General features: G+C 41.9%; 1 protein-coding gene across 2 annotated transcripts in view; it reads left to right on the top strand.

Moving 5' to 3' along the window:
• Window positions 1-1,426: 1,426 nt before the first annotated feature.
• Window positions 1,427-22,798, top strand: part of TRIM24 (tripartite motif containing 24) — a 64,287-nt gene continuing 42,915 nt past the window's right edge. For both annotated transcript variants that reach the window (XM_087765563.1, XM_087765564.1), the window contains exon 1: window positions 1,427-1,977. In XM_087765563.1, the coding sequence (XP_087621689.1) occupies window positions 1,584-1,977 (394 nt within the window). In that variant the 5' untranslated portion in view covers window positions 1,427-1,583. The remainder of the gene's footprint in view (window positions 1,978-22,798) is intronic.

Raw genomic sequence — 22,798 nt, 5'->3', positions numbered from 1 at the left:
TCTCAGCATGTTAGCTCCCGCCACAAGGAATTGTTAGACACCATCGTAGGGTGTTGGACAGCCAAGCCGGTGTGTGTGTGTGATCAGAGAAAGAGGACGACAGGGCTCTACCCTGCCACTTGGTGAGTCTCAGCAAAGGAGTGAGGCAGCTGGACTGGAAGGCAGAAGCTGTGCTTCAGGAAACTGCTTCTGGTGACATTTTTTCCCTATGCATTGGCAGGTCAAGAGTTGAGAAGGTACGGCTGGTCCCCTCTGTTGATATTCTTAAGCGGGGAATGCCATTTATCTCTTAACAGTTCCTCATTGTAAAGCCAAATCTACTTCCCGCCCACCCCGCGAAACAACCTGTAGTATTGTTCTCCTGGTATCATGGTAAATTATGGATGTGAGACATGCTGCATCATGACAACGCAGTTGTCCTACGCGCTGAAAAACTATCTTTTGTCATGTACGGCATTTTTATGCTCCTGTTTATTATGTGTCCAATGTTAGGGTCTTGAATCCCATGCAAGGAAGCGGGAAGCGCGCTGGTCGGTCTGGGATTTTAAGCGCAGACATCTGGAATGTTCTGAGGAGCTTGAGTCGGTTTACAATTGACCTGCGACCAATGCGTCTTCATTGTGCTTCAGGTCGGCACACGTACTTAAGTTAAAGCATTTGATTCAATAAAATGTTGAGTCCAAACCAGAATTGTACTCTTCCATCGTACTTGTTTAATTTTACTGATTGCCAGTTAGCTTCGGTCAGGTACCGCGCCTGCGCACGGCAGCTGGATGTGATCCACCAAACCGAACGCGGGCCAAAATTTACAGAGACACCTGCACACGAAGCGGGGGAGAAGGACGACCTCCTGAACGGCCCGTCAAAGGGACGACGGCCTCTCACCCCGCCAGTGCCGGGCTGCCCACAGGCTGCCGGCCGCGGGCCGGGCCTTCTGCCCAGACGAGAGGGCGGCCATTTGGGCAGCGCCTGAGAGCACCATGGGCTCCGGCGGGAGGCCTGTAACGCAGTGTGTGGGGGCTGGTGGGACGCAGGGCCGCGGGAAGTGGCGGGTGTGCGCCGGTGGGGGCCCGGCGCCACCGTCAGCGGCGGTCCGGCCGCCCCGGAGCAGCCCCGGGCCTGCCGAGGGGCAGAGCCCCGCCAACCGCCCGGGGAGAGGGCGGGGCAGGGGCGGGGCGTCCGGGAGGCGGGGCGCCCGGGGGCGGGGCCGGTCGGCCTGGTTCCTGTGGGGACGGGGCGGGAGACGCGCTCGCCGCACGTAGGCGCCGGGGGGCGTGGCCCCGAAGGGGGAGGGGCGCGGCGAGGAGGGGCGGGTCACCGGGGCCGGGACGGCGGGCAGGCGGGCGGGGCGGGGCGGGGCGGGGCGGGGCGGGCGGCGCGGCGGGGGAGGGGCGTGGCGCAGCGTGGCGAGGGGCGGGGCGCGGGCGGCCGTTGGCCGTGTCGCGCGGCGGGGCAGGCTCCTCCCGGGGCAGGCACACAAACACCGCGGGCCGCGCGGGCGGGGGTCGGCGCGGCGGCGGCGGCAGCGGCAGCGGGGCCGCCCCGCCTCCCTTCGGCGCTCCGGCGGCGGCCGGCGCAGGACAATGGAAGAGGCGGCAGCGGCGGCGGCGGTAGCGGCGGTGGCGGTAGCGGCGGCGGGGGGGCCCTGCCCGGCGGATCGAACGGGGGCGGCGGCGCTGAGCGGGGAGAACGAGGCCGAGAGCCGGCAGGGCCCGGCGGAGCGCGGCGGGGAGGTGGCCCCGCTCAACCTGTTGGACACTTGCGGCGTGTGCGGGCAGCCCATCCAGAGCCGGCGGCCCAAGCTGCTGCCCTGCCTCCACTCGGTCTGCCTGCGCTGCCTGCCGCAGCCCGACCGCTACCTCATGCTGCCCCCCGCCATCCCCCCCTCGGCCGCCGGCACCCCCAAGGAGCCGCAGCCGCCGGCGCCCCCCTCCTCGCCCGTCTCTTCGCCGGCCTCACCCCGGCACTGCACGCCCGGTAAGTGGCCCTTCGGAGGCCCACCCCTTCCCTTCGCCTGGCCCGCGGCCCCCGGGGCTTGGGGTGCTGCCCCCTCCACCCCGTGCCCCCCGCCCTTTCCCCCGGAGGCCTGTGTATCGCGACAGACGTGGGGGAGGTGGGGAGCTGTCGCGACGGGGAACTTGGGAAGGAGCGGGTGCCGTGGGCGGGGTGCAGGTGCCCGGCCGTGGGGCTGCCGGGGGCACCGACCTGTCAGGGCGGGCTGGGGGCGGGCTGCGCTCGCTGCTCGCCAGTGCCAAGGCTGGCGGGGGGATCGTGGCGGGTTTTTTTTCCTAATTTTTATTATTATTTTTTTAAATTTCCCACCTCGGAAGGGAAGGCAGCAGTTTACTTTCGTAGGACCTCTCGGTGTGGACAGAGAGGAGCGGCGGGAGCCCTCCTCCTCCTCCTCCTCCCCGCGCCGGGCCGTGGGTGCGGGGCCGGGCCCGGCCTGGGCAGCTCCCCGCGGCGGGGCGGGGGGGGGGGGCTTTGCGCCCAGGAGGGTTTGCCTTTGCCTCTCGCCGGTGGAAAGCCCGCGTACGGGGTGATACGAAGGCAGGAAAACGTAGCGAGGAAAGAGACTTTTCTGAGTGGTGTTTGTAGGCTGGCGGTTTGGAGCTCACCTGGAGGGAAGCCCTGCAGGTGTCGTCCCGCTGCCACGGCGGTCAGCCGGGGAGGGTCCCAGCGCCCGGGCGGTAACAGTAACGCTTGTCCCCGTGACAGGCAGCCGGGATGGATCTGGGAAAGCATTAATGTAAAACTCACTGGTTTAATAGTCGTGCCGAGGGGAGAATGCCGCCGGGAAGTGTCGGTAGGCTCGTGTACTGACATCGTAGCTTATGTCAATGCTGTAGAAGATGTGCAATAAACTCCTACCATCTGAAAGTACTTTCCTAATGTTTTTCTTTTTTCCTAGCCCTCGTAGGTCTCTTGGGTCACTTAATTTTGTTAAAGGCAACTTCATCTTAGAAAAAGGTGTAAACAAGCATCCTCTAGTGGAAACAGGTGAAGATCCTGCAGAATCTTGAATAGAAAAGAGGAAGTGTGATGGAAATTGAGCTGCTCTGTAGGTATTAGTGGAGGTTGTGCTTATTGGTATGTGTAATGGGAGCTCAAGTGAAAAATTCTACATGAAGGAAAAAGTAGTAACTCCAGATAATGGCCATTCTTCAGCGAGTATTGGCCATTGTCCTTTAAATGCATTTAGGAAACCTTTACTGTCCTGACAGCAGTTCTGACCAGAAAGATGACAACCTGAATATGCAAAATCTTTGCAGCAATTCATAAAAGAACACCCTCTTGAGAGAAAGGAATATTTGGGGCAAGTGGAGAGACAGCCTTGCTTCAGAATATCTGAGACAGTCCTGAGTATGTTATTAACAGGATATGCTGAGCCTCTTCATCTTCATGGATGTCTGTATTAGTGTATTCATTCAGTCTTTAATTTTAGCATATAATTTATGTAGGAGTCAGACTGCCTAGTCAGAAGTTCCGGAATGGGAAAACCTGTGAGACCCAAAGCCCGTATATTTAAGATTGGTTTATCCAGGAGATGTTATTGCTCATATGTCTACGAGTAGAACTGTGAAGTTCTGCATGGGAGGAACAGAAAAAGCACAAACCTTGGTGCATTATGAGATGTTTCAAGATGAGATACTTGGGAATGAGAAAGGGGGCAGAGATGCAGCAGCTAGCTCAGGGTTTGCGACACAGGCTGAGAGACAGTATAATCATTATCTTTTGAGTTTTGAGGTCGTGAACAGTATAGCTCAATTATCAGATGTTCTATTAGCAGAAAATAGAGAAGAAAGAAGTAGAGGTCTGTAGTTGAGTAAGAAATGAGATGCATCATAAGAATGAAAAGGTTGGTGCTAGTCAAACATCTGCTTGAGAGGACAAACGATAGATGAAATAATGAATCATAGCAACAGTAAACCTGTAGCTCCGTTCCCTCCTTTTGATTATGTGAGTTGGTACTGTATGAATGAATTACACGGCATATATTCCTCCTCGTTCTACAAATTTACAGACATAATATTTTTTGGTGACATTATTTTTACCCTGTTGACTTGTCTTTCACGTTATTTTCATGCTTCCACACTACCGTTCATTGTCCAGTAGGAAGAAGAAACTTGTATAGATCTCTCACTCCCCTTGACGCATTCTTTGTGTCTTTTCTTCTCATGGTTTTGGCCCAGTTAAAATGACAATGGCCGTATACCAGCTTGCTAAGGCCCAACTTGATGATGTGCATTGGCTGCTTTCTGTTTTCTAACTGATAAAAAAAAAAGTTGTAAACGTAAGTTAGGATTGCCAAAAAAAAAAAAAGTGTCAGTGTCTAAAGCTGATTATATTGAGGAAAAATGTTATGGTTGGAGGAGTTCTTAAATTCTCAGAAGATGGATGGAAGGACAAAACAGTGTAAATCTGTCACCTCTTCTGATAGTATGTTGTGCAAAATTTTTATGAGGAGTGACCTGAAGAAATAAACTGAAGAGTATAAGCTTAGAAAATTGGATGGTAAATGCCTCTCATGATGTAAATTATGAAATTACTGTGACTAAACTGAAGAAATAAACAGCAAGGAAGCTATTTGTGCTGGAAGGAATGTGCTAGGTAAGGAACACAATAGAATTACAAACTATGAAAAGCTTCTGAAAGATAAGCAGACAGACTGCTTATGCACATGTGCTGAGCAGTAACATGTTGCACAAAAACAAGCCTGAAGAAAGATTGGTAGAAGGGAGTCTGTTTTGAACAAAGGAGAGGATGTGATTTGAAAAGTGCTTCACTGAGCCAGCCTTGAGAATGAGTGTTATGCTAATATCCAAATTAGTTGAGAAACAGGTAGCTAAAGAGGAACTGAGCTTCAGGCATAATCTGGATATGCTTTTTGTCTTCAGTAAACTGTTTCCAAGCAGAAACAGTCCTTTGCTTTACTAGAATAACATGTGCCTTCAACTTCCAACATATAGACAAGCTTACTTGGGAGAATGTTGGCTCTCTTTCTGTAAAAGGTACAAACAACTAGTAAACGAGTGCTGTGAAAAATTTTTTCAAACTGAAGGATCTAGAGTGAATTAAGAATTCTAGTGTTGCTTACTTGAATACGAGGTTCAGCATGGGTAATGGCAAAGACAAGCGTCAAGACATGCACAGGGGTTTCCTGTAGTGGACGTTAATCAGTATTCCTCCTGCAAAGGTAGGCTGGTGGCGAGGCCATTGGGTGTGGATATACTCTGTAATCCCACATGCATTCAGTTTTCAAATAAAATAATTTCTACAGAAAAGAAAACTTGGACTTTCTGACCTTTGTACCGTTCCTGAAATTTAAGGTGTTGCAGAATCAGCTGTGTGTCAGACTTCAATGATCTTCGCACTGGAGAACTCGCTGCTTGTTTTCTGAATGTCCAATGGCAACTTATTTGATGTAGGTGATATTTTTATTGTTGCATTGCCAAAAAATGGGTTGCTAGGCACAGAACATTACGAACTGTGGGGAATGCTGCAAAAGTGGGTCTGTAAACGTGATGCTAGCTTTTGAGCAAGTGTCTACAGGCATTGCCACTAAATATCTTGGCTAACTTCATGTGTGTGTTTTTTATGTTTCTCAAGTGGCCATTCTTTACTGTTTGATTGTGCAAGTTATAACTGGTGCATACAAGAAGGCTGTTATTAGAAATCCGCCAGTTGCCCAAATTTTGTGCTGGGTAGTGTGTCAACGACTAGTTGAATAGTAGTCTTATGCTTAATGAAAGGGCAGCGTTCGTAATGCGGGGAGTATCTGGACATCATGGTACTCTTGTTGAATTTTTAAATGTGAAAGAGGCACCTGAAAACTGCAAAGTTAAAGATTGAGATTCTGTTCTTTTTCAAAACTATTTGAGTTGCAAACATCCTTGTTTGTTCTTTATCATCAATCTGTATGTGAAATAGATTGGGAACTGGTGTGGGGAAAAACTTGTGAATGGAAATGCATAGCAAAGTTTTATGCAGGTATCATGATTAAATCTTACTAGTGTCAATACCAAAAATAGTAGAGGGAACTTTTTTTTTCTTTGTTTTATCTGTAGACAAACCTACTAGCAAACAAATCTGTATGAAGCTGTTAAAAGCATGTAATATTTGGACACTCCTAGTATGTGAATTCTTGGGGAGTGTCCAGACTAACAACTTAAATATGTTCGATACTTGCTGCTAATTAAGGAATAAATACTTCAGAGTTACTAAACAAGGATTTCAGTGATGTTCATGTTTCATACTTCAGCTTATTAATGCCCAGAAATATTTTCTTACCAATACAATTTGGAGGTCTATATGGCATGGAATGAGGACCTAACCCTTGATATCCCCTCATATATGTGGATGGCAGCTGCTGTTTTATGATGTCCCACAGTCAGTCCTTACCCAGATAGCTTTAAACTCTTTCAGACTCTCATCAGATCTTGATATCTGGCCTTTGCAATGTCATCACTTCATTTGACCTTGAAAATACAGCTTTTGAAATTAACTTTTCTTATTTCTCTGTATGTAACGTGTTCTTTCCCTCTTTCAGTTTGATAATGATTAGGATCCTTATTAGTTAGTTTGAAGGATATAATAGCTTAATTTGAGCTTTCTTATGGTGAAGATCGATTTTTCTTCCAGGTCTTGGTAGTCTAAAAAGACTTAAGATTTTTTTAATCTACCTGCTACATATGATTATTTCCGTTTCATCTTTCATATTGCCACTTGCTTAAAGTGCATTCTCTCCATCTTCGCCATTTACAAAGAGTCTATATTTTGTTTGTGTGGGTATACACTCACACTTGCAAATATATGATTGCATCTATGCATCCTTTCACATGTACTATTTTTGCTGTGGTGCCATCAAGAACTGAACCTGTAACAAACTTAAGGAGATTTGAGAGTGCTGATATTTGAAAAGAATATATCTTATAGGAATATGTATAGGAAAGACATACTTAGTTTTCATGCTGTTTGAGTTGTGCTTAATTTGAATTGAAAACTCCTAGAGTCCCAGAGATTGCATATATGAAAAGCATTTAGCATTGTTGTAGGTGAAATATATTATTGTTTTGATAGCCTGTAATGGACAAACCTCTTGGCTAAAAAGTCATGAAACTAGTAAAAACTTAAAATATTAATCAGTAAACTATCTAGAGAAAGTTCTTATTTTTCTAATTATAATGCCCTTCTTTTAGGAAAAGGTAGGCTCTCAAGATATATATGATAGGATATGATACTAATCACTGACTTGTACTAATTGTACAAGTGTAATTTGAAGTAGAGGATATATTTTTAAAAAATTCCTGCATTTTCTTCTACCAGGAATTCCACAAAAGCAGTAGATATACCTATGCAGTCTTTATTAAGGTGGACAACTACATGATGCTGAAAGAAGCTTTAATCATGCTTGCTCCAATATATGATTAATATAAGCATATATTATATTATTTATTATCTTATGTATGTCTACAGAATAGTATTTCGAGGGTAGGTTAGATGCATTTACAGTTTTGCTTCTTTCACCAATAGAAATTAAAACTACTGCAGTGATGTTCACTTGAATTAGAAGCCTTTTAGAAGTTTGGCTGTAGAAGTTATCAAAATAGCTGAACTGTTGTGTGAAACTCTTTTTTTTTTTTTTTTTAAGCGAAGATTTAAATCCTCAGAGGCTGACCTAGCTCTGTTCCAATACAAAATCGGCTTATAATGTCTCTGGTAAGCAATTAGTACCTTTAAAAATGGAAAGGAATCCTAGATCATAAGGTAACAGGAGAGGAAATATATACTAATGTATTAAAAATTCTCAGATGCGTATCTAGTTGAAAGTATATTGGGTTGTTTTATTGCATATGATAGAGATATCTCTTAAGAAAATGACTTGTCTGAAGAGCAAGGGAAAAATAATGGTGCATGTGTTCATGAAGAGGCAAATGGAGGAAGGAGTGTGCTGTTTGTGGGCCAGCTCGTTTGTTGGAGAAATGTACTGAAGAGCTAGTAGGCCATGCAGCAGGCTTTTTAGTTGGCCTGCTGACTTACGTGAGTACTACAAAGTGTCTGTGTTCACTCAGCTTTTCTTAAATTTAACAAACTCGGTGAGGAGTTTTGTTGAAACTCTTGATTCTGAATGTAGTGTTGTTAAAGAAGCTGGTCTTTTGTAGAGGAAAAGCTTTATGCCAGGGTTGTGCAAGTTTGTGTTAAGATGCCGTAGGTGGAATTTCCATGTTATTTAGTGGAATTTCCCAGTAACAGTAAACTTGTGAAGCTGGTATTTTGCCCATTATATCTAATCTAAAAACAAGATAGGGGAAAACCAAAAAGAATTTAAAGTGAATTTTAATGTGACTGTATTTCAGTATGAATAACTGACTGCTTATGAAAAATCTGTTATTTCTGAAATGGGAAATTTAGACTTTTAAAAGATTTTTACAATAAGATTAAATACTTTAATACAGTAGTTTTCACTAATTTCCTAAAAATAATATGCTGGTCAGGCAGGGTTCTTCAGGTGAATACGGCCCTGTAGATTGCATTGTGGACCTATGCAGATTGTGTAGCTGAATTGTGAATAGTAGCAAAATCTCCTACTGGACTTACTATCTCTTATTTAACTTTTTGCTGCTGTAACAGTTTAATGATGCATTCTTTTTTTCTTTGGCTAATTTAAAGGTCACAGAAAAATTGTTTTCATAGAAAAATTCCAGTGATGTTAAAGTTTACCTCTGCAATTAGGTAGCTATGGAGTCATTTACTGTTTAAACTATGTACTTGCAGCTCAAACGTGCTTTGAAGACATCAGTGACATAGTTGAACTGACTAAATATCTACTTTTTTTTTTCCTAGTGGCCAAAGAGAATATATAAAAACATAAATATTTACTATCAAAGAAAGTATGAAAGTTGTGTGAAGTAACTAAGGAAATTGCATCATTCTTAACAAGAAACAGTCTTGTAAAGTCAGGTATGAAACTGAAGGCTGAGATAAAGAAGGTTCCTAATTACTTGATACCGCCTCTCCAGTGCTTCAAGTAAATGCTTATTTGAAGCTTTTATATGGGAGAAAATTGTGTATTACCTTGCAAACATTACTAACTTATGACTGAGGACTGGTATTCAACAAGCTTTCTAGTTATTTTTTTAAGTTTAGCAGTGGGCTATGGAAAAAAGGAAGACAGTACGCAAGGCTCAGCTGTTTAAACTGCACTCACGGGTTTTGAGGGCCCTTGTTTCTAAAGTGAGTTTGGGTCACGGGCACATCCTCATTTCAAAAAAGAAATCTGCAGCTCCAGTGCTGAACCCTCCATAGGTGGGAGTACGTGGACAAGAGAACTGAGCCATTTGCTTTTTCACTGTAGAAAGATGCCTGCTTCCGATTAATAAGGAAGTTGCCACAGGCAACTTTTTTAAAGTGGCAAGTTCCTCTTTCTGCTATAGTCCCTCAAGTGGGTATAGTGCAATTTGAATAAAACAAGACTGTAGCTGAAATACCCTTTGAACTAAAATGATTACCTAATTTGAAAAGTGACTGTATATTTTCCCAGTGAGCTGACAGATCAATCTGTGTTGTACACAGTAAAAAAGAAACAGGACTGTTTTTACATAAATGTTGACTTGGAAAAACCCCATGTATTTTCTAGGAGGTCTACTTGAGTTCAGAAAGCATGTAATAAACTTAAAAGTCCACTTAATCCGCTTCATTCATTTCTAGGCATCTGCTATAGAGTCACAACATGGTTAAGGACGAAGCTTGTTGAACTAACTTGTTGAACTAACTAAGTTGAAGTTTATTGAACTAACGCTACAAGCCAGCCTAACAGAAGTTCATGTTACACTTAGGCTGCTGCTGAACTTACTATGTCAGGATACTTGTAACGCTGATGCTGGTTAGGGAAGGGAACGCTGGCAGTTGTGCAGGGAATGAGTAGGTGGGAAGCACGGTAGAGAGCTGCAGCACTCTGCTGGGGCTGGAGAATAAGACATTTTAAAGTGGGAGCAAGGTTCTAATTTCAAATGCAAGGTACAGTACCTTGGTAAAACAGCCCAGCACCAACAGGCCTATTACTAGAAATGAGTAGTATGCAAGATTGGCCTGAACAGCAAAAGTGTGAGTTGGAACATCCTTTTTTTCCAACCTGAACTCCGCTTTAAAATGCGTAAACTACTTGCTAAAGTAACGTAGGAGTGTAAATTACCTGCCTTCCTAGTCAGTTGGTTTAAAAAGAAGTGGAAGTAGTTCTGAATTATCTTTGCCTTTTGGAAAAGTTCTGTGACTTGTAAACCATTGTTTCAATAGTTTTCAAGTAAAAGTTAAGATTCATAGCATTCCCTAGCCCCAAAGTGATAAATTAGGGTAGTGGGCAACTGATCAGTCAGAAGCTGAGATCAAGACAGTCTATTTAGCAGACAAGCTTTGTTGAATGAATATAGAGCTGTGTAATGACATGTAGTGTCTGATAGCAGGACCTCGGTAATGGCTAAATGCCCTGGGAATGTTGAAATCTTGGAGGTAGCATACTTCAGGGTTAGATTTAGCTCTTTTGAGTGTTTACAGCTTCCCAGTTCCAGTAGTACCTTTGCTTGCTTGAGCAGTTGGTTCTCAGCCCTCAGTAGTTCTGTTCCTTACTTGCTTTTAACTTGTTTGCGGTTCTTTCATCACGCATTACCAGCTATTGTTGTCAGTTGTTTTAGCCTATGAGTTGTTGAGCTTACCGACTACAGACTACTTGGCCTTCAATAGTTCTGTGTTCTCTTACCATTGCTGGTAGGGAGCAATGACTATAACCTGCTGGCTAGCAAATCTTTCTTTGAAACCCCCGACATAATTTAAAATACTTTGATTGCTTAGTTTAATCAAATGTTTAAGGAACTTGATCGCCTTTGAGAAGCTCTACTTAACTTTTCCTCAGTCCCTTCTCTATGCAAGAAACTCAAATGTGGATTCAGAGCTCATGCTTTAAATCTTGCCTGTAAGTATTATCTCAAAATATAGATACACAGAATTCTTTCCTGGGATAAACATAGGTGTAGGTTGCCTCCTCTAGTCTACCTGAATGTGAGTCCAGAGATGCTAGCAGCCATTTCTTCAAATATTACACTCCAAGCTGTAAAATAGAGTGGTTATTCCCTGCTTCATAGCAAAGGCAGAGTCCAGTATTGTGAAAGAGTGTTCAGAAGAGCCTGGGATGGAATGTATGGGAGGGCCTGTGGTCTTCCCACATCTTCTAGCAGTGAAAGTTAAACAAAAGAAGTCTAGTAATAGGGTCTTATTTTACATTTGTCTTAACTCTTATCTGTATCATAAGAATGGCCTGCAAGAATTGCTCTTACCACTCAATAAATATGTATTTGTTGTATAAACTGTTGGGACTGGCACCATCAGTAAAATTCTGTGTGTCTTGATGGACTGAGCAGGTTCAACTGCAGATGGGAGACAGTCCTCTGTTGCCTTTTTCTTCTTAGGAATGGCCTTATAACTGGGACCAGATACTACTTAGAAGCAAAGCCACAGTTTATGGTAGCTCTTATATCTTCCAGATTATCACTGGTGTTTAAACTTAACAGGGCCAAAGATCTTTTCTCAAAATAATTATTCTAGAAGCTATTTTGGCAAAATGAAGGAGACTTTGTATATGGGCATTACAAATGGATTGAACTGACAGTCCTCTTCCCTCCGTTCCATCCTTTGTGCAAGAGCTGAATGTAGTCTGAGTTCTTTAAGAAGCTGAATGCTAATCTTGCATCCTTTTAAAGTCCATTTAGCAACAGTATTATTGTATTGTGTTCCAATCGGATTGTATTTATTGTGTGGGTTTTTTTTCTTTTTCCCAGTTCCATGGCGATGAGATCAGATTTAATAAGGTTTTCTTTGGCTGCCTTTTGGCTGATTTAAATTACTGAGAATATAGTATAGGTGCTATGAGCTACAGGATGTCTGACTTCAAACTTTTGCCAGAATAGCTGTTGTTCTGCCTTACAGTTGGGGTTTGGTTGTTTTTTCTTTTTCATTTTTCATTATGCCAGCCAAGTAGGTAAAGAACCACAATGCCATGGTTGAACCCTTGTGAATATTCCTTAAAAATAAAGAAGGAATAGAAGTGTAATCCTAGTTCATTCCCAGACTGGTATTGGAGGCAAAGTGTAATGTTTCCAGAACTCTATTACCTGCACTAATATATAATTGATCCTTTCAGGCAGTATGGCACAAGAAGGTGGAAATATATCAAGTACATCTAAAGGACAGGTAAATGGCATTTATGAAGACTGGTTTTGGTAGACAATTCATTTTCCTAAGCTTTATTCTTAGTACAGAGAGTGTCATGCTGGGAAAGCACCTTTGAAGGACCTCTTCTCTGGTTTTGGGAAAATGGAGGAAACCATAGGAAGACTAGATTTCTTCAGTGGATGTGGATGTTCACATCAGCCAACAGGGTCTGGCTCATGGTTCAGTTATCTACTGCAGATTACAGCAAGAGAGAACGTCAGGAGATGTGCAATGGGAACACAAGTAGTATCACTGCTGCCTTTGTAACCTGCTGTTTTCTGAGAGATGTAGGGCAGCTGTTTGAAATCACTGTCAGTCTTAGTTGATCAATCAGTGCATCTCTTCAACCCAGAAGGAATACATTTTATTAGTTACATTCAGTAATTTTCATAGTAATGCATTGTCAGGAACAATGCTGCTTCTTAATGCTGGTTCTTGGAGGCTGTATAGTCGTGTGTGGATCTCACAAAGCATATATTCCTCCAGCTTTGTAGTCATAAAGTTATGTGGGAACTGGAAAAAGCTGGTCGCCTTGCTTTTTGAACCCTTACAGCAGTGCTGTGGGATACTGGGCACATATAACAGAGGAATATAAAGTGAGTTGGCTTTTTATTCCTGTATATCTACACCCAAAAGTGCAACGCTTGTAAGTTGCCAATAACTTGGAGGATATTCTCCTCTCTAATTACTGGGTTTAGAATGTTGGAGGGATTCTTGCAATTGAACTGGATGTCCAATAGTAGGTTAGAGTATTAGTCTGACCAAGTGTAGACATCTGCTTTAAGAATGAGACGACTCATGACCTAACTATATTACCTAGGTCTGCATTGACTATGAAGGGAACTTCATGTGAATCAATGCTTAGATGAATTCCACCCAAGGTATTAAAATTTGGCAACACTGCAAAGAAACTTTATCCGTCTCTCAAGTGCAAAGTTTAACTTTATCGAGTCATTTTGGCATAGTAAATCAGTATTATTTCTGTGCTGCCATTAAGAATTACTTTTTCAGAGATGCACACATTCTGCATGTGACAAGCTTTGGTATTAAACACCTTTTGAATATAACAGGTAGTCAGAATATACTGGATTTGGGAATCTTGGGGTTGTTTTGCTCAAATAAATTAAATAGCTTGAATCTTTACTTTTTTTATTCCAATAATAATGTCTTGCAGAGCACTCAGGCCTATCTGATGGAAACTGCAGGAAATAAGAAATATCTTTATTTTTTTGTCTTATTGACTATATTTACCATAGGGGGAATTTTCAAAAAATATTATTTGTGCCTTTCATTGTGTCTGTCCCTTCTAACAGCAAGTTTCAAAAAAAAAATATCTAGAAATCCTTAAAATATTAGCAGGTTATTAATAAAAGTGTTTGTTATATAACATTTAATTTCAGCACAGCTTAAAAGTGTACCTTTATAAATATTCAGAATTTATTGATAAATACATATTAAATTCCTCTTTCTCACTGTTAGGGATCTAAGTCCTGGGCATTGTACTTGTGTGTTGAATGTGCTGTTATCATATCGTCATTGAAAAATATATTGAAGAGATACTAACAAGAGCAACGTCCAGCAACAAAGCTGGTGAAGGGTCTAGAGCACAAGTCTTATGAGGAGCGGCTGAGGGAGCTGGGGTTGTTTAGCCTGGAGAAGAGGAGGCTGAGGGGAGACCTTATCACTCTCTATAGCTACCTGAAAGGATGAAAGGAGGTTGTGGTGAGGTGGGGGGTCAGTCTCTTTTCCCAAATAACAAACGATAGTACAAGAGGGAACAGCCTCAAGTTGTGCCAGGGGAGGTTTAGATTGGATATTGGGAAAAATGTCTTCACCAAAAGGGTTGTCAAGCACTGGAACAGGCTGCCCAGGGAAGCGGTTGAGTCCCCATCCCTGGAGGTATCGAAAAGACGTGTAGATGTGGTGCTTAGGAACATGGTTTAGTGGTGGACTTGGCAGTGCTTGGCTAAGAGTTGGACTTGATGATCTTAAAGGTCTTTTCCAACCTAAATGATTCTATGATTCTAACTAGCAAAAAGTCTTTTTTTTTTTTTTAGTAGCAACCTGCCCTTTCTTTTTCTTGTCTCCACCCCCTCACCAAACAAACTAAGGTAAACAAAGGCAGAATCTATTATTCTAAATTAGCATATTATTTCTATGTACTTTTGAACATCTATTCCCTGCATATACAATTTATGGATAAAGTTGATGACGTCTTCCATATTTGTTACATATCTGTAATTTATATTTTGAGATTGTTTGAAACATAACAGATATTGATGACTTCTGAACTGTAAGTCTGTCCTTGAGGAAAACTTCAAAATAGATATCTATATAGCAGAATACAGATGGATGCAGCAAACACTGTAGTTAAGAAGTTGATGGCTCTGAGTATTGACACTTAAGTGATTTTAACCAAGTTTTCCTTTGGAGCTACAGACTACATTTTGTTTGGGTACTACGTAAGAGATCTTCTGTGTGCCTCTGAACTGTATTTTCCACCAGAAATCTGAAATCACCATAGCAAAGATATGTGGAATAGAGTAGACAGGTAAATTAAGATTCACTGTCCAAAACGGAATATCTTCTCCCACTTTTGAATTTGTGGCATGCCTGTGATATTCAAAAAAGGTCTGGCAGATGTACTATGCAATCCACAGGAGACCTATTTCCTTCTGGAATAGTAGCTGGAAGCCAGGCAGGATATCCTCCTCAAATTAGGTACGTCTGTTTAGGCACCTGAATTGCTCCCCTGAGGCTAGTGGCTTGAAAAATGAGGGCCAAGAGGCTAGTTTCCCAAGTCCTGATAGGTAGTTTCCAGTTATTGAGCAGGTATCATTATGAGAATGGAAGGAGACTTGTGAAAGAACAGGTGGGTGCATCTGAGCACTCGAAGAAGAGAGGGAGTGACGTGAGCTAGCCAAAGGCCTTGAATTGCATTAGTGTTCCTGTTTTGGATGACATTTCTCCTGAAATACTGTGACTAAAGCCTGTTGCTTACTGTTGTTCCCACTACTGCTTCCAACTTCGTGCCCTTAATATGGTCCAGATTCTTAGAAGTTATTTTTTGAGGTTTTTTTTTTACCTTCACATCTGCTCAGTGTTGATGGGGACATTATGGTATCTGGGGCTAAATGGAGGAAGTGGGTGAAGCAGTGAAGAGTGTCACATGTTGGGAGTATAGTTTTCATCTTTTCAGCAAAGGGTTAAAAAGAACCAACTCTTTTCGTATCTTCCAGAAAGGCTTGGTTCTTTGGGTTGTGACGGGCTCCAACTGCCCAAATGATAATCTGCTTATCTACTTTTTTATAACTATCATTTCTGGTAGTAGATGCCTTGTACTGCAACTACTGAACTGTCAGCTGGTAGTAGATGAGAACTCTCAAAAATGAAGACCAGACTATGGAATTTCTTGCTACAAAGAAATGACTACTAGCTGTGTCGTTCTCACAACTCTAAGGCGGGGTCCATCTCCATACCAGAGTTTCTGGCAACAGAAATTTTTTACCCCAGTGATCTTTTTTTAAACAGTAATAACAACATGCTGACATGCTGCTATTCAGGGAGAAAGGTATTAATTTCCTTGTTCTAGAAGCACATGGATACAATGGACTTGAGCACTGTTGACAGGAACCTAGAGCGTCTGCAAAATGGTATTTCAGTAGAATGTATGAATCTAGACAGCATTAAACACACTTTCAAAATGTTAGCAACTTGAAAAATTAAATACTAGGCTGCTCAGAGAAAACGATGCAAGAATGTCACCGAATCTTAAAAATCCTTGCATCTTGTATGCTTGAATTCATTACATGTAAGTTGGAAACACTTGACAATTTCAGGACTTGAAAGAATGTATTTTAATTTCGATGAAAGAAATGCTCATCACAGTCGGCAGTGACAATTGGCATAATTGTTGGCAGCTTCTGCATCATCGTTTAAGTACGTTCATTGCAAGGCAGTGAGGTTTTTTTTATTCATCATCTTGTACTTAAATATCGCCTATCCCACAACAGCAGTATTTCCCTTTGTTACCATTATGACACTTCTTATAATTGTGTTGTTGAAGGAAATGCACTGGACAGCCTTGGATGTGAACATAAACTCTCTCTTCAGAATTTCTTAAGGTATTCAGAAGGGGCTGAAGAGTCAGCCCTTGCAAAATTTACAATTTATGAAGCCTAATACGTGATATTTCAAATGTTTGAAGATTGGGCATGTATAGCAGAAACAATGAACCACTTCACAGAGCAGCTGAAATATTTTAATTCAGCTCTGCAGTGCTTTCCAAGAAAGTCAATGCACTGCAGCATAAAACCTGGCCTGTAACACTCTTCCAGAGGGGGGGATTACAGCTAGTAGTCTTTGTCTGGTTTTCATCTATTTACATTTTAAAGGGTGGTAAATTAAGCATTCTGATTTTAATAAACTTATCTGCTAGATTCGTGGTTGCTTTGAATGTTTATATTTTGGCAGTAGGTGCCAGTTTCCCCTTGAGATGTGCTTGCTTGTTGGTTTAACCTGTCTCCCCTCCACTAGCAGCAGCAGGCTGTCAGAACTAGATAGGAGCAGCTTTTTCTGGAACAAACTGGTTTGAAGAAGTTGCCAAATTTGCAGCACCAGTATTGGCTTAATGAGAAACAAGAGGAAAGCAGTAATTATTTTTAAAATTGATTCAGACGTTATTGCACATGATATCGTCTCTCAAATTAAGTTTTCTAAGTATTTGTTTTTAACAGAAAAACATGACCTGTGTAAATATAACCAGTTTACCCTCAACCCCATGCATTTTAATGAAAAACCTTGCAAATATTAATGGTGTCTATATACACAGCGAGAGGAGAAAAGATTCTGTAGGTCATGACTGAAATGCCCTGATTTTCTGTGTAGTGATGCTAAAAATCTTACAGCTGGCACTGTCTTAAGTCTCTAACATACCTTCTATTAATGATAACTAGTCTACCCATTTTTTAAAAATTTTAACTGTATGTGTGACTTGCTGTTATATTTTCTGTTCTGAAATCTGTATAGTTAAAATTTCAAACAAGGTTCCTGTAAAACTGGGAAAAAATGCCTTATGCAAGCCTAATTAATTTATTCTGTAATGACTATGTCGTTTTAGGGAAAATTAGTTACCAGTTGCTTCCAAGCACTCTAACAGAGCGCTCCCTTTTACAACACTAGTATTTTTTTGACTGATCTGTACTGAAGAAAGGGAACCCTTAAGCGCTCCTTTTTTAGTAAAACACTTTGCATCTGCAAACAAAAATACCCTTTCGGATCTACAAATGATCATCCAGTGGCTTTATTAAATTGGCTCTGAATTGTGGCTGTTGGCTACAGCAAAGACGCAAATGAGCCGAAACTGGGGCAGACCAGAGCAGTCTCCTCCTATTGTCTCAGGACGCTTCAGTAGTCTGGAATGTACTCCCAGGAAACTGAGAACTGAGCTGGAAATAATACAGTATATGCCATAAATCCATTCTGCTGAACGGCTTGAGATGGCATTGCTGTGGATGCAGTGTGTAACTTGTGAAGAAGAGTGAGAATGTGGTGTGGTTTCCCCTGCATGTCTAAAATGCAGGATAGCATTCCTTGAAGAGGCATATGCATTGTGAGCCTGTAGCCAGTGAGAACTGTTATGGTGGAAACCAACTCTTCTCTCCTGGCACAACCCCATTTAATCTGTGTCGTATTCCCTAATCCGGCTCATTGTGCGGCAGCATAAATGTTTGTGTTGGCATGGGATAGAAATGAATGGGCAGGAGAGCCGGCTTTGTTACTTTTGTTACCAATGTGGTGTCTGGGCCTGGTTCAGGTGAAGTCTGAATGTAAGGTTCCATAGCTGCTTGATTTTTATATGAATGGATGCTGCTGCTAAAAAGGGTGGAGGTCTTCCCCTCTACTCTTACTCAAAAGCCACGTGCTCTTGATCCAGCTCACTATACAGCTGCATGAACAACTATCCTGGCACAAAGGAGTAGATGAAAATGTGGGATCTTATCACTTGCCATCCTCAGGATAATCATGATGGTGATTATGGAATTCCTCCCAAGTTAAGTAATATGTTTTTATCTGCCCACTGGAGCACTCTGGAAATGCTTGTTCCATTAAAAAAAAAAACAAAACAAACGAAACACAAAACCAAAAAACAAAACAAAAAAACCCCAACAAAACAATTTATAGGATTATTTTGACAAAAATAAACCCTGACACTTAAGAACTTCATTCTTCTGAGCAAGAACAAACAGGTGAGCATGCTTTTAAAAATCTTACTTCCTGCAGTGGTTTCATGTTAGACACTAACAGTTACAAATCAACCCATTGGAAATACTTACCTATTCTCAAAGCTCAGTGGACTGCCTACCTAGACTTAGGTTCTCCCTCAGCTTGCATCAGTGCGCAGACAGGAGGACAAACGGTTTCAAGTCTCTCTTCCTTCTTGATAGACAATGGATTTTTTTGTTTTATACCTTTGAATGAAGGTACTGATGTAATAATTGGTTATTAAAGGAGAGCAAGCTATACAGTTCTTGTTAGGATTGTTAAATTTGAAAACTTAAGCCTGTGTAAAATGGGACTGTTTTCAGTGAAAGGCATTCTAATGTGTGTTATCTTATCCCTTGCAGTGTTGCCCTTTTGAAGATTCAGTAAGTGCTAAGACTACAGAGGAACCTTACCTATTTCTAACAATACATGGGGGTTTTTTGTGCTCTCTACTTCTCAGATGTTTTTTCTTTTTTGGTTCGTATCCACTAAACCTTGCAGTGCTTCAGGCCCAAACACACTGAAATTTTCAATTATTTTACAGATGAATCCTGTGGGGTTTTCGTGGTTCTCTTCCCCCCTGCATTTGCCCCATTGTAATGGGCACTACAGGACTGGAAGCAGTAGATTGCGTTTGATGTGAATAATATGGATGATGGTTAGAACCAGAAAAAAGGTTTCTTGTTACCGCTAGAGAAAATGAGATTCTGTAGGAGTGAATATTCTAAATTGGAAGGAAGGATGGCAACTGACTGAAGCTTGACAAAAGGTTGAGACAGAAACATAGGGTTTGAAACAAACTGGCAATCGGGGAAGGGTAAGTCCAATCAAAAATGGAACAACTGGCCAAAAGTCCCTGGTTAACTACTCCTATAGCTGTTCTGGTGTGCTGGAGTCACTGCTGGATCGTCTTTGGTGTTTGTTTCCTTTAAACTGCAGGATGTAGATGATAATAGGTGATGCTGCTTCAGGCAATTTTAGGAAAATGTAAGGTCACCCTTGCCTGACTCCCCATCCCCCCACACTCTAAGGAGGAATAGGAAAGGCAGCTTGATCTGAACTTGTTTCCTCTTTTAAGTAATACTAGATCTGGTTTTCTCAGATATTCCCTGTGTCTCTAGAGTGTAGTGCAACATCAGACATTCTGAAAGGAAATGACATTAAAAATACCAAGTGTCAACTCTCTTATTTCTGGCAATTTGCTATCATAGCAAGTCTTCTTTTAGAGAATCTTCAGGAAGGAAAATTACTTTGCTCACTAAAAAAATAACGTAGTCTCGGAAGCCTCCTAACTATATTGTTCAATTCACACACAAATATCTCGAAGCTCGTTAGAGTTGATTGGGTCAAGAATTAGTTGAGCATCAGAACGTTACTGTGGAATTAGAGGTTCCCCTTACCCCCAATTTGATCAGGATAAACAGTAGAGCCTCATCGTCCAGGAATGTGCCTAACCTGAACAGCATTAGCCAAAATGCTAACCTGAATCTGATGCTGTTTCTGATGTTGCTGCATTATAATTGCTCTGACAATGTTTATTTAAAGATACTGGTTTTTTGTCTTTTGTGAAAATACTAGATTTAGGCTGGCTTAGTAATATACTTGAATATATACTTGGTGTCGCAAATATCATGATCAGCAGAAATGATTTTTGGGTTAGTGAAATTTCATTATATTATCCCACAGTGTGTGGGTTAATAATGGTCTGTACTGCAGCTTTCTGGATTTTTTCTTCTCTTTTGCCTTCGTTCCTTTTATCAAAACTGTGGGTATTTGGGGGGAGGGAAGGAATGAAGAGCAAAATAGTCTGGAGATTTTTTTCCTTTAAAGCAATAATTTAGTTCTTGTTTTGATGACATAGTATACTTTTCCTACAGTTTCATTAGAGTATGAATTATTTTCCTTACCAATTTATATAAGGAAATCAACTAAATGGTTTTTAATATCTTGCTACTCAGAATTTGAATCTTCTTGAGCAGACCATGGTATAATAGCTGAGGTTCCCAGCCTTGAAAGCACTGAAGTAAATTGCGGCACAATTCAGGCAGCAGGTGTCTTGAAACAAGAGGAAGGAAGTGTTGGCCATAAGATTAAGCACGGTTAGAAAGCTATTGCGCTATTGCTTCCAAACCTTAATAGTACAAAAAAAAAAAAAGCTTGATTCATTGTAGCACTAAGAAAGTGTCTTGCAGAGGGACTTGATGGAAGAAATGTTAATTCAGAGGTTAATTGCATTCTATGCATGCTTAAGGAACAGTTTAAAATGTAATTAAATGTTTATGAGGAAAAAAAGGTGTAACATGAACATTAAAAACAAATACATATGTGGAATGTAGTAAGAAAATGCTGGAGCTACCTTAACTTGCCTTTGTATTGCATTCCTTCTTCCTGTATATTATTGTAACTCTTTGAAATACAGAAAAGCAGAAATGTCTTTGGAAAATATCATCGTCCTTTTGGTTATTCAGAAAAGTTGAGAGTTAATTGCTTGCTACAGCACCTGTTGGCTTGTTAGCAAAAAGCTTCTATGTGTGCTCCTATGTTTGCTTCAGCCATCTGTCTTGATACTATTTGCCAGTTATGACTTGAAACCAACCTGACTCTATGCACCAAAAGAAGTCAAAGTCCTCTATCAGGTCTATTAGTAGGCTGGGGAGAGGAGTAATCCTTAGTGTGCAGTGTTGTGTTTTGTTACTACTGCAGGACCTAGGAAGGGATACTTGTCCGTGGTCTGAGTTAAGCCTTGGTACTGGAAAACTGGATGAGGAAAAAAAGGTTTCAAACCATGTCTGTGATTCCTTTATCAAATCATCACTGTACATACAAAATATATTTATAATATGATTTGGGATAGTAGGAATAATCTATTAAAATTGTCATGTCATTAATATGCTGATATTTATTGTACACTGTTTCAATTTTTATTGTTGATACCAAAAGACTCTAATCCTCCTATCTTTTAAATAAAATTTCTCTTAAGCTACTGTAGTATATGGTGTCATCTAGTAGACTAGTTTGAGGACAATGACACTGTCTCAGTACTCTTCAGAGTCCTCCTTACTTGGGAAAAGGAAGAAGCATAAGATCTCTATGGTTAGCAATATTCTAAATTGGATGAGACCTCCGAAGTGGTACGGATATTGTAATTGGCATGAGGTTATGTATTCTCCGCATCTCTCTAAGGTTGCATCATAGAATCCTAGAATATCTCAAGTTAGAAGGGACCCATAGGGATCATCAAGTCCAACTCCCTGCTGTTCACAGGACTACCTAACACCAAAACATATGACTAAGAGTGCTGTCCAGACACTCGAACTGACGGGCGTGACAGAGCACTGTCTTCTCCATATAAAACCTGCAAAGTTACATACAAGCCAGCATCTCTTATTAACTGAGGTAGAATTCTAGTTTAAAACATTCAGCTTTAAACAAACAAACAAACAAAACAAAACCTCAAAACCAAACAAAGAACCCAAAGCAAACAAAACCCCTGAGAACCATTAAGGTCTGTCTCTAAGACTTATGTGTGGTGGGTTAACCTTGGCTGGCTGCCAGACAGCCACCAAGTGGCTCTTTCTCTCTCCTCCCCCTCAACAAGACAGATAAAGACTGTTTTATCAATTACCATCATGGGCAAAACAGATTCAAGCTGAGGAAGATTAATTTATTGCCAATTAAATAATTTGGATGGTGAGAAACACACACACACAAAAGAACCCCCAAAACAACCACCTTCCCCCTCATACCCCTCTTCAACTTCACTCCTTCATTCCTGACTTTACCTCCTCCCCTCCTGGAGCAGTGGAGGAAGGATGGGCAGTGGGGGTTGCAGTCAGTTCATAACCATTCCTCTCTGCTGCTCCATCCTCCACCCACTTTTTCCCTGCTCCAGTATGGGGTCCCTCCCATGGGCTTCAGTCCTTCAAGACCTGCTCCAGTGTGGGCCCTCTCCATGGGGTACAGTCCTTCAGGAGCAGGCTGCTCCAGTGTGGATCCCCCACAGGCCACAGTTCCTGCCAGAAAACCTGTACCTGCATGGGCACCTCTCCATGGGATGCAGCTTCTGCCAGGAACCTGATCTGGCATGGGCTTTTTGACTGCAGTTTCCTTCAGGGCACATCCACCTGCTGCAGCGTGGGGTCCTCCATAGGCTGTGGTGTGGATATCTGCTCTAATGTGGTCTTCCACAGGCTGCAGGGGGACAATATTTCACCATGGCCTTCTCCGTGGGCTGCAGGGGAATGTCTGCTCCAGCGCCTGGAGCATCTCTACC

The sequence above is a fragment of the Nipponia nippon genome, unplaced genomic scaffold (assembly GCF_047370975.1).
Source record: "Nipponia nippon isolate SJK-2023a ecotype South Korea unplaced genomic scaffold, ASM4737097v1 scaffold_3, whole genome shotgun sequence".
NCBI lineage: Eukaryota > Metazoa > Chordata > Aves > Pelecaniformes > Threskiornithidae > Nipponia > Nipponia nippon.
This window is presented reverse-complemented; position numbering and strand designations above follow the sequence as displayed.